Raw genomic sequence first — 12,753 nt, 5'->3', positions numbered from 1 at the left:
TTCATAATAGGTATTTGTAACAGTAGAGAATAATTCACATTACATTTATTATTGCTAGAGTCTTGTGCTCTTGAAATAACTTTATGTGCTATGGGGCTTACAAGCTACAAAAACCTAAGTTCTCAGAAAAGAGGATGTAGATAGTTTAAATTAAGCAGATTCCCCAGGAGTCCATGAGCCTGAGCTATTAGACCTGGGAAGACACACAAATTCGAAATATGCTCCAGTCTGCTGCTCAGGAGCTTCTCCAGAAGAGCAGCCCCGCTGTTCCCAGCATGGCTCAGCCATTCCTACATCTGCAGCCTCTCACATCACCATGTCTGCATTCGCATGCAAATCGCACAGGTCCCAGTCAGAAAATGCTTTCATCTCAGCTAATCAATTTACCAGGGTCTTCCACAGGAAGGGAAATCTATAGAACTCTGATACAACTATAGAGGCATTCCAGCAGGATTACTGGAGTAACCTCCTTAATGATTCATGAAACCTGCAACAGCACAGAGACAAGTATTTTCTAAGGCACAGCCCTTCTAACCAACAATATCACTTAAAGGCATCACCAAGAACAAGGAAAGTGGAGTTAAACCTCAGCTTTTACAAAGACTGCCATTTGTTCAGCATACTTCACCGTGTAATCAGCGGCCTCAGCACAATCCACAGAGAAGATGCATCACCATATTCAGTGCTGCCAGCCACAACTGCAAACTGAATGAACACAGACCCTGAATAACCTTCTCATGACTACTTGTAGTGATTCACATCAAGGCACAGGAGTGGGTAAATTCACACTGCCCTCTTTGTGATGGGTAAAAAGAGGATCAGGACGTAACAGAGACAGACAGAACTCAAAAAAAAAATGGCTAGGGTGAACCTTATTTAAGGGTCCCATAAAACCTCAGTACATTTACACACCTGTTAAAGACCACTTCAGGTTTTAACACATTCTTCACTTTTAAAAATGCTCTCGGAATTCCCTAGAACAAATCAGCCCTAAGAGGACACACTCGCATCCCAAACAAGCCCTCTGGCTAAGGCCCAAAAACCATTAATTCATATCAAGCATCCCAAAACCTAAGCAAGACCCACAAAGAGAAAAGGAAGGTGGGAAATCAAAGCTTAGCAGGTATTTTCAACAATATTTAAAAATAAGCAATTGCCAGTTCAGATAAGTATGTGATACAACCTGAAATCCTGCATCACTCTGTGCACACACATGGAGGGTAAACTATTAAGAGAAAGTGAAACTTAAATGTCTCCTCACGCTACTTGGTGCAATTTAGCAAAACTGATACTGCTCTGAAATGCAAAACTTGAGCTGCAAAGTAGCACGAAGAGGTTTTCAAAATATCTGCCCAAATACAAATTAGGTTTTCAAAGCTTGGCAGAAATCCCTTTTCAACCAACCAAATATCAACTGACCATGAGCCCAAAGGCAGCAGCTTGCAAGGGCACTTCAGAGATTCTTGGTCTTTCTATTTCCAGAGTAAAAGGAGCTACAGGCAATAGCAAGTTTGAACATTCTCTCTGGTGTTTCCTATTTTCTACTTATTCTTCAGGAAAAAGAAATTCAAAGCTTGATCTAAATCCTACAGAGATAAGTAGGATTAATGAGTGTTTACCCTGAGTTTACAGTTCACGTGGTAAGACTGTATCATCACCATCACTGCACTAATGTACCTGTCTCTGGATGGAGGTAAAGTGTGGTCCTCCATCTACCTCCATCCATCTCTGCACTGGAATCAGACGTATTTACTCATAGATCCTGATGAATTCAGAGGGAAAAAATAACATAGCCCTCATGGCCTTTTATCAGCTGATATAAGGCATCACTGCTACGTGGGGTACTAGTTGGTGGGAATTTGAAGTCAATCACTGGAGAATATAATTTAAATCTTGACTGCCCACATGGAAGCAAAACACAAAGAATTACCCAGGCTATGATGATGTTGTCATTATTGTACAATTAATTTAGAGTGTAGGCAGACAAAAATAATGCTTTCTTTTTTAACATCATCTTTCCTTCACAACAGTGAAGCGAAGCTGCTTTTCAAGGGCCAATCTCTAATCATTCTGCTTTAGTTGACTAAAAGGCTCCTTTCCATGTAGAAATGATGTGAACATAGGAGCAAGCAATGGTACCCTAAGTACAGATTATACAGTACATACCCTTATGTAACTCAAACAAATAGGTAAATTTGATGGTATCAAGGATTAAAGGGCATATCTAAGGATTTTGGAAATACAAATCATCTAGTCCTGCTAAGCTTTATCAGTTAAAAATATGCTTTAAAAATACTTTATGTTTTGGGTTTTTTTTCAGAAAACATTTGATTATAGCAACAACATCAAATACATGTTTTGTTTGCTTCTGCAAGGCAATCATACCATCCATATTCTCTGTATAGGATCATAGGATATCCTGAGTTGGAAGGGACCCATAAGGATCATCGAGTCCAACTCCTGGCTCCACACAGGACCAGCCAAATCAGAGCGTATGACTGAGAGCATTCTCCAGACACTTCTTGAACTCAGTCAAGGTCGGTGCTGTGACCACTTCCCTGGGGAGCCTGTCCCATTCAAAATAACTGTCAAGTGATGTTTAGAAGGATAAAACCAGTGAAAAATACGTAATGACAGATTAACTGAATCCCTACTAACCAATTATAAAATAAAATTCTGATTGAAAGTAAAGGCAATTTACAGGTCCAAAATATTTTGGATTGTAATACAAGACAGCTGAACTTATTTTTTCCAATTACATTAGTTCATACCTGTAGGTCTGCAAGAGAGTTTTAAATAGTACGCGAGTGGCTTTTATACAAATTGCTAGATACCACTATATTACTATATACGCAATTTGTAACTATATTATGCAATGTGTAACTCAGGTTTCATGTTCTGAATATACAAAGAATCAAATATCCTATTAATAATCCTTCAGTGTTTCATGTTACCAAGACATTCGCTATTATCATTTAATACAAGATGAAAAAAAGGTCATTGATATTTTTCTAAAAGATGTGTTCGCACTTGACAAGGTATTGAACTGGAGCCAATAGCAGTCACTGAGCTTTGAGGGACCATCTCTCTCCTAAATATAAGCATTCAAAACCTTGCTATAAAGATGTCAGTTCAGATTGCATTTTATATAGCACAAGTCTTAGCAAAAGCTGGTATTTCACAACGCCTTAAGTCTTAAGCTTGGCTTGTCAAAGCAAAATAAGAGGAAAGAAAAGGTAGCTCCAGATGATGCTGAGTAAACTGGAAAGTGCAGGGAAAAAATTAATAGCCAATTTGACAAAGTACACATCAATTCGTACTTCTCTGTGAAACAGAATTTTTTAAATACTGAAATAACACTGTGTAAGGTAGTACAAAACATTACTATGGAGTACTATGGAATAATATAGAAGTACTGCAAAGCTGTTTTGGAGCAATAGAGAGGAGAATAAAAATCAAAGGGTTTTGATGGGGCTTTTTGTTTGTTTTTTAAAGAACTACAGATACAGTTTTAGTATTGGGGGAACAAGTTCACAAACTGACACCTCTATATCAAGTAAAATTTAAGAAGATAAAACTGTCAGTGACCTAATAAAACAATACATCTTCCTCTGTACTCAGATACACCCACACAACACAGGGCACGAGCCAGGCTTTCCCTGGCTGTGACACGCAGTGACGCACTCCGGTCTGGACACCAGCTCCCCTCTGCCCTGGCACACGTACGTACGGAGGGGACCACGCTCCAGCAGGTTTCCTTTGCAGCTGCAGGCACTTGTCCTATTCCCATCTGGGTCAGCTGCTGGTCAGGGAGCCAACATCACGTCAGCAAAAAACAGTCTCTTTCCCTACCTGCCTCTATTTTACCAATATCAAACTGTTCTCAAAGTCCTCCCTGCCCATGCCTCTCACCAGTCTGCTAGCTCCTGCTCCCAGTTAACCTGCCCCCGCAACACCCACACCAGTCAATCCCAGGCTCAGCTATGCCAAGGCCAGGAGCTGCCAGGTCCCCGCTGGCATGGTCACAGTGGACACACCACCACACTCCCTGCGGGGTCCTCCCCCACCACCGCCCCTTGCCCACTAGCAGCCACCTTGCAGCCCTTCCCCCCCTTACTCTCTATATTTTCCTCTTTACACCTATGATGTAATCAACTCTTTTGACCTTCAAAGGAGACAGGAAAAGGGATGCAGGGGAGAAATCCAAGATCTCCCATCTCATCGGCACACAAATTGTACCAACGTGTGGTACTAACCCATCCCGATGTGCAGTGCCGCAGCCTAGTAAATAACCTCCTGGACCTCACAGCGCTAAGGCAGTACAGAGTAACGGAGACCGGCACGCCACCATTAAATGATAACGCCATTATCATTAAAGAATAGCACAGCATATCCAAGACTGGTTTTCTGTACTTATCTTGGGATAAATATTAAATGATTTTTCCTGTCCTCTCTCAAAAATCTTTAAGCATCTTACTTGGTGACAGTCCCTTCAATCCAGCTTCCCAACTTGTCCTGACCATTCTCTCCAGTTCAGGTTAGTTTCTTTTGATTGTTCCGTCCTACATCTTATATACTCTCCTTAAATATCCTTCTCTCCCCCCTTGAGCCCTTTTGATTTATTAGTTTCTTTTCATAAGCAGTCCTTCAACTTGCCACCTTCACAGGTCTCCCACCTTTGTCAGACAAGGCTCAGAAAAATAACTTGGCTTCTCCCACACGACACAGCAGCACACCATACACATACCTTAATTTAAATTATCCACTGCTGGCACACACTATAGACTCAGTGAGAAACCAGTATGATTTTTTTTCTGTGAATGCATTAGCTTCCAGCACACAAGTTTTGTGTGGGAGGGGACATTTGAGACAATTCTTGGCAAGATGCATATGCTGCATTTAATAACTGTATGATAAATACAGCATGTAAAATAAGCTTTACGATACAGTACAACTGCAGTTCTCCCTTCCTCTCCAACCAAAAAGAATAAATGTGAATCAGTTAAAAAAAAAATCATTACATCAGTTTTCAAATACTATTTTCTCCATCTTCTTAAGGTAAGAAGAATTACCTAGAAAAACTGGGTCACTACTTTTTCGTCCGTTGCTTTTCTTAGCACAAAGCATAGAGGTCATATTAATGCTTTGCCGTTAACAAATATTTCTTCAAAATATTTTACCAAGTCCAACATGTATAAGATATGCATATGTGTACATAACACACATACAGATAAATATCTTCTATGGATAATACATCTTATGGATATATCTTATGGCCAATACTGTCTTCATTTAGATGAATCATGGAAATAAATGTGGTAAAGAAGTTTAGTGGGCTGAAGTACCATTGAAAAAAATCTGGGAAGTTAAAAAAAATTTTTTTAAATAATTACATAAAATATACAGTCAGTTTTAAATAAGTCAAAAAGATGGGTTTGCTTGTTTTGGGTTTTTTAGCACATCCATTCTTTCTACAGTTTCAGAAAAACTGTATTAATCTAAATGTATCTTTGTTGTACTTCCTTAACTCAATAACCTAATATCTAACATAACAAGCAAACAGAGAATAAGAGTTATTTTGCACATCAGTTCTCTCAAAGATCTCTCTGCCCAAGGAAAATACATCCCATGACTCCTGGGAAGGGCCACAAACACCACTCCAAACCCCTTCTGTTTTCTCACATTTTATCACATCCTTACACACAAAGGTCAGCACAACCACTCACACCGCACTCTTTCTCTTTTAGGTAACATGCAGAGTCAGGAGACGATTCCCTTTTCCCCCTTTGCAGAGCCACATAAAGTTTGACACCCTGACATTTGGCATTCTCTCCCAGGCCAAGTGGCACAGCTGCAGCAAGGGACACACAGGGGAAAGCACGGGGGAGCATGCCCACCTGCAGGAAGTTTGCAGGCTTGCAAGTTAGGGGCAGGAGATCATGGTTATCATTTGGGGGGATGGGGAAGCTCCAAGGCAAGGGCAGGATCAGAGGAAACAGGAGAGGTATGTCTCTCGGCACACCCACATCCTGAGGCTACCTGATACCACTGTAACCAAGAAAAATAAACTCCTGCTCAAAAGTTCAGTTGCCACATCAAAATATAACGTGGACGACAAAGATGATGAATTTCCTTTGGACTACACAGTCACACCAAAAAAAGTAACTCCCTAAAATTAGAAAATATTTGAACTTTTAATACAAAGTAAGGGATATTTTGTTTGTTTTTATTAGAATAATAGGAAATAGCTATTTTTTCATGTTTAATGTATGTCAACATCCCCTTTAGTAAACTCCCATGCCAGTATTGCATTAAGTTTTCCTGTTTAGCAATCTCTCATAAGTTAACTAAATGCCTTGCAAAAGCCATTTCAAAACTAGTTTGCAAATTATTAAAGATAAAAGATAAGCATTAAACAGATGACATCTTCTGCAAATCCATCGTAATCTGTTGGTTTAGGTTTTATATCCCTGGTGATAAATTATTTAAGTTCTTGTATGATTATGATTAAACGTTAGGATTAGTACTCTCTGTTATGGATCACTTCTGGTTTTATTATTTTCACCAGCCTACGTTAGCCAAGCCGCTGCATCTGAGGAAAGTGAATTGCTACAGTGAACAGCTCCCACAGAAGACACAGATGCTGAGCTGCAGCACTCCATCGTCCATTACACTGCCACCAGGCACCAAAGCTACACTTCGGGGGAACACCCTGCAATGCACTAGCCCGCCACTCACATCTCTGCAATTCACACAGCACACTCCCTCTTCCAGCTCCATTCCCAGCAGCTGCAAGGTTTAGCACTTCTTCACATGGTGCCTGCAGTAAGACCGCTTTCACAACACCAACTCTCAAGTATGAATCAGGCAGACTCCCCTACAGTTAAAGGCCAAAGGATATTATTTGATCTATCTTCCAAATTTCCTTTTTTGATGGCACACGCACTGGTTGAAAATAACAACTTACCTTGCTAGCTCATGGGAGTTCAAACAGCAAAGCTGTTTTGGGCGCCTTGACACGAGAGCTCTTAATAGAGCCAACACTCTCCTGTCCTGTTCGGTCACAGTGAAAAAAAAACCCAGACGTGACTGTCCCTGAACCCCAGAGTTTCCAATTGCATACAAAGCCCACGTGCAGTTTTTCACAAGGAACCTAGCACTGAGGCATGCCAGCTTCTCAGACAGGAGCTAGGTAGCATTCAGCTGGCAACCCAGAGGTGGAAGATTCATTGGCAAAGCAACACCATCGCTTGTCCTTCATATATGCGAGGTTTATATTTTCACATCTGAGGCTTACTTTCTGGAAAGCATAACTGACTGAATCAGCTTCTGTTCTTCAAAGGACAACTTCCACTACGCAAATATAAATATTTTCATAAACATACAGAAACACAGATGAAAACAGCCAGCATTCAAATAGCTTCTAAACCCAACGTTTTGCAATCTAAAACCACTGAGACATTTCTCTTACACAGGCATTGTTATCTCCAAAAAGGTAGGGGGGCTGAATCAATGGATTTGAAATGCATAGAACAGTCCACCCACAAGAACAGCTGTGACACAAGGTGCATGACTGGTGGTGAGACAAAGGCATGCGGTCCCCCACGCCAGCCAGCCCATAAAAGAGAACATACCCGCCACCATTTGGTCAAGCACATGTTTGTGTTGCAATGCTGAGCATCACCAGTCTCGGTTTCTACTCCTGCCCCAAGAGCCAGCAGCAGTCGGGTGCTCACAGAGCAAAGCGACAGCGCTTCTGTTTGACATCTCCAACAAAAAGCAGTAACTGAAGCAGCAGCAGCAGCAGTCACAATCCCTCCATGCTTTTAATGCAGCTTTTAAGGGGTTACCAAGGTCTACTGAGCAAAGCTGATGAGCGTCACTGATGTCTGATCTACCACATTCATTCTGAAAAAATAAATATGTAATGAAATGGAAGAGACTTGAGTCTCTTATGTCAGAGGCCTGACATCTACTTCCAGGTCTGCCTGAGGCACCATCTCTCACTTGCCTGTTCCTTGGCACTGCTGCATTTATAACTAGCCCCCAAGATATGAAAACTTGGTTTGTAGAGAAAGGCCTGACAAACGTCAACAGCAGTAAGAGACAAGGCTAAAGTCACACAGTCTGCCTTCCACACGGCCCATTAGTGAAGCCTTCATCCATCCTTCTTACCCTCTGTTCTTATTGCTCAAAAACTGTGCAGTAAGAATCCCCCGAGCCATTCTAAGATTTTGCGGCAGAAAACAACATCAGATCAGGAAGTACAGGAGTTGCAGCTCGATTCTAGAAAATGACGGAGAAGGGCCACATGAGGTTCAAACGGTTCAGCTAAGCGGTACGCAGGAGCATATTCAGGCCAACTGAGCAGTCAGCGGTCGAGACTACAAGCAACTTGCACAATTTCAACCTACTACATTTTTAATAACAATTTCTGAAATTTCACTGAATGATCCTTTCCAGCAGAAAGTATCTCCTCCAAGAGGCTTTTCATTAAACCCCACAGAACCCCACTAAGATGGCCAAATCTTTGTCTCAGAAAGCAAGGTAACATTCCCAGTAAATTTAAGGCTGTGTAGAGTTATCCAATATAGGTTTTGATCCAGTAACAGCTCCCACCTGTTTCAAGGGTGGAATCAGTATAGGGCAGAAACGCGCCACTGGAGAGAGTGGTCTGCAGCACCATGGAGTGCAGGTTCCTCAGACATACATACAGCAGACACGCAGACAAGGAGGCAATTGTCACAGCTGTGAAACAATTCCAGTAGCTACATTACACATATATATATAAAGCTCAAGTTCAAAATATGCATTATAAATAATCCAAGATCTACAATCATAATCCATAGTTCAAATGCACTTAGAGAAATTAATATTAATCTTGATTCCCAAACCTGCTCTGAGAAAGAAGACAAAGAATTTTGATACTTATTTTTAGTAGACAGAAGACGACCACCGTGGTTTTAATTAATCAAAAATAAAATTAAGTAATATTGGTCCAGACAAGCAACATTAATCTCTAATTGAAGTTGATTCAATGAGTTAGCGATCCAAAAATACTGTGTAGTATCATGAGGACACCTCTCCAGTTCCTTAAAAAAAAAAAAAGCGAATCTGTTTCCATACTTTTCATCTGTTATAAGCAGGGCAAGAAACCATTTCCAACAGTTCATATGCAAAGTATTTATAGTTCTGCAAGCTAAACTGAAAAAGGGTCAGTTTGGAAGCAATCAAACTATAGTAAAAATACAACCCAGGGCTCAGGTACAGTTTAGCAAGTCCTGAAACTCTTATAGAGTTTGAATGGTGCAGGCAGAGAACTTATCTGGATTTCTTCCATTTGGAGAAGCCCACTCTCTGCTTCTCTCCATCTCCCAGATAAAATACTGCCTCCGCATACGCAATTCAAGCAGGCACTTGAGCTCTCAAGTACACGGGGATAGCCTTTATACCATTCACATCTAGTACAAGGCTCCGGGAGTTTTTATTCTGACTAGCTGAACCATATACTTCCCCTTTTGCACTATAGGCTTACAGAAAACGTAGCTGGTAAAAAAGGAAATTACTCAGAAAGCCAGTTATTTTCTTTCTTTTTTAAAGATGGAAAAAGAACGCTTCTCCCAAAGTGTAATTCACTACCACTGCTTTTTGCCAGTGTCCTAAACACAAGCAGTAATTTTTATTCCCTTAAACCTAAAACAGAATCATAACACTGAAATGTTACACTGTACCGGTTTCTCAATGTTTTAAAACATACGAAATGTTCAGAAGTAGTTTCCTTTCAGACAACATCTGCTCGGCTGCCACCCCCTCCACAGAGGCATAGGTGTACGCGACACTGTGACAGGAAGTCGTGTATATATAGAGCCTCTCCTCATTAAATTATTATCTCGGTATCTGAAACCAGCTTTACGAGGGGCAGTAACAAAACATCGGTCCCAACTAAATAATGCATTTAAAAAGGGGATGAATTTGGAATTACATTTCATTATAATTTAACCAAACTATCAATTTTAAAAGCTAAATATAAAAGGATCCGAAGAAAAAAAGATAGTAAAACACAGCCAACCGGCTACCCAGAACACGATTTCTCATTGCTAATCACCCTTTAACATTCAACTTCACAGGTCACAAAAAGACGGGAAGGCCAGCTGACAAGCGCTGCCACCGCCTCTCTCGCCCGCTCCCCTCCAGCCCCTACCCCCGCCGGCACGGCAGGCTCCGCCATCCCGCCCTACAGTTCCAACAAGCACCGTCCCGGCTCCTTCCCTCCGTCCTGGCTTCCCAAGCTCCCGCTCCCCTCACGTACCTAGGTACGTCCAGAAACGTTACAGGAGGTCAACCTGTACGGTAAACTCCTCATGCGCAATATTAACGTACGTAGAAGTGTTAAATTGCTAGCTCCGGGACTACTGCAAGGAACTTCTCCTCAGCACAGCCGCCCCGATGGGACGGGCCCGCGCGGCTCCCGGCGGGGGGCTCCGCGGCTCCCGCCCAAACCACCTCCCGCTCCAGGCAACGAGCCCTCCCGCAGATTTTGGGAGCCGCCAGCCCGGAGCTTCTCCGGTCGCGCTCTCTCCCCCTCCCGCCGCCCGGGACGCGCCGCGCAGGGAAGGAGCCCGGCGGCGGCTGGCCCCGGGTCGGACCCGCGCGGCTCCAGCTCAGGCTCACCGCCCGCAGGAGCGGGGCCCGCCCTCCGCAGCGGCAGCGGGGACCCGCGCCGGGCCGGAGGCTCCGGGCTTGGAAACAGGCAGCGCCCGCGGGGCCGCAGACAAAGCACGCGGAGACCTCACGCGCAGCGCGCGGAGCGGCGCGAACACGCGCGCGGGCGGAGGGGCGCGCGGCGGCCCCGCTTGGTACCTGGGACATCTGCGGGCGCAGGTTGATCTCCTTGAGGTTGATGGAGTGGCTGCGCAGGTTGTTGAGGAGCTGGCAGAGCAGCACGCCGTCGCGCAGCGTCTGCGCCAGGTCGAAGACCTGGGCCGTGTCCCAGGTCACCCGGTGGTTGGGCGGCAGCACCTTGCAGCTGATCAGCCACTGCCCGCACTGCTTCCACGGCTCCATCCCTGCCACCGCACCGCGACGCTGCGGACGCGGCCGTCCCTGCTGCGCCCCGCCGCTGCCGCCGCGGCCGTCTCGGCCCGGCTCGCCACCGGGCCCGCCCCGGGAGGCGGGTCGGCCCGGCCCCCTGCCACCTCCCCGAGGGGCGAGCCGGGGGGGTGCAGCCTGGAGGGCCGATCCGTGAAGGTGCTTTTCTCGGTTTTCACTCGCAGCGCACCTGAGAGGTCATAAACACAGCACCTGTGGTGTACGAGGCGCAGCTGTAATAGGCGGGCATATAAAATGGCATAATGCTACATTCTGGTGTGTTTTCAGCCTTCGATCCGTTCAATAAGAAAAGAGCTAAATGTTCAGATGAGGTCAAAGCAGGATGCTGTCAGGCGTTGTGAAAGATGCTCTCACAGCTATTTCTAGAAATGATAGAGAACGTACCATGCCATAGCATTGTTTTGGCCTCTATTCTCCCCTGAAGTATTTTGCGCTAACTTGAATTTTATTTGCGCTTTAAATAATGTTGAAAAAAACTCAACAGCTTCCAACGTGCATTGAGGCAACTTCAAATAAAAAAATTATACAAGTGATTTTAAGTTACTAAAGGTGACCGACTCCAAAACTAGACAGTACAAACAGTTCACAATATCCTCCGCGCTTCCATCTCCAAAGCTATTATCCCTGTTAGATTTCTGAAGCAGTGCTGGAAATTTACTTTCTCAAAAAAAAGAAAATCACTTAAAAGGATACAAAAACTGTTTTTCTCCTCTATTAAAGTGTTCATTTAAAAAAACCCCCACTTTTAAAGTACTATTAATGGGTAATTTATGGGGGAAAAACCCACAGCCCAGGGTGAGAAAGCTTTCTAAGAGCAAAAAAAACAACATGACTGTTCAAGATGGCCCACATCTATCCCTGGTTTTCACATCTCCTCTGTTAAAAGCCTGACACTACTTTCTGAGCTCAGAATAATCCCACAAATGCTTTTACTAATTTCTGGAAGATTTAATACACATGTTCAGGAAATTTATTTTATTTTAAAAACATGCAAGTGATTTGCATGTTTCAGTAAGCTTAAAATGCTGCTTCACTTCTTTTTTTAAACAGGTGATATGTCTGCTATTCCAGGCATTTTCCTGAGCAGACAGCGGTATTAACTTTGGATCATGAGTGCAGGGCTGCAGAACGTAGAATCATAGAATGGTTTGGGTTGGAAGGGACCTCAAAGATCATCTAGTTCCAACCCCCCTGCTGCGGGCAGGGACACCCTCCACTAGACCACGTTGCCCAAAGCCCCATCCAACCTGGCCTTGAACACTTCCAGGGATGGGGCCTCCACAACCTCTCTGGGCAACCTGTGCCAGTGCCTCACCACCCTCACAGTAAAACATTAAAACATGCCACAGGACAGCTCACCATTTTGCATTGCAATCAGCCAAAGAAAAACACGGCCCTCAAAAAGAGAGGGATCCAGCTCCACCATCCATGACACCTGTGCCGTTACCCAGCAGATGATGGGATGAGATAGGTGTGACTACATAATTAGAGGCACAAATGTTGCTCAAGGACAGCTGGGAACAGCATTTGTTTCCATTCCTGAAGATGCACAAAGTCACAAGGAGCCAGCTTGCTTTTCAGACCTCTGCTTGTGTTAGCTGGGCTCGCAAATTAAAGAGGCTTCCAGCTTTGAGGGAGTGCACA

At 43.7% G+C, this 12,753-nt stretch overlaps 1 protein-coding gene across 3 annotated transcripts in view; it reads right to left on the bottom strand.

Annotated features, from left to right (window-relative positions):
* VAV3 (vav guanine nucleotide exchange factor 3) overlaps positions 1–12,753 on the bottom strand; it is a 210,471-nt gene that overhangs the window by 163,176 nt on the left and 34,542 nt on the right. The window contains exon 1 of one of the 3 annotated variants that reach the window (XM_054833519.1): positions 10,861–11,132. The exons of 1 other annotated variant lie outside the window; for it this stretch is intronic. In XM_054833519.1, coding sequence (XP_054689494.1) covers positions 10,861–11,064 — 204 coding nt within the window. In that variant the 5' untranslated portion in view covers positions 11,065–11,132. Of the gene's footprint in view, positions 1–10,860; positions 11,133–12,753 lie in introns of those variants that run through there. One more of the 3 variants, XM_054833520.1, reaches the window with a different exon arrangement.

This window comes from Grus americana, chromosome 8, assembly GCF_028858705.1.
Source record: "Grus americana isolate bGruAme1 chromosome 8, bGruAme1.mat, whole genome shotgun sequence".
In the NCBI taxonomy this organism is placed as follows: domain Eukaryota; kingdom Metazoa; phylum Chordata; class Aves; order Gruiformes; family Gruidae; genus Grus; species Grus americana.
The sequence above is the reverse complement of the archived record's forward strand: the minus strand, read 5'-3'. Positions and strand labels throughout refer to the sequence as shown.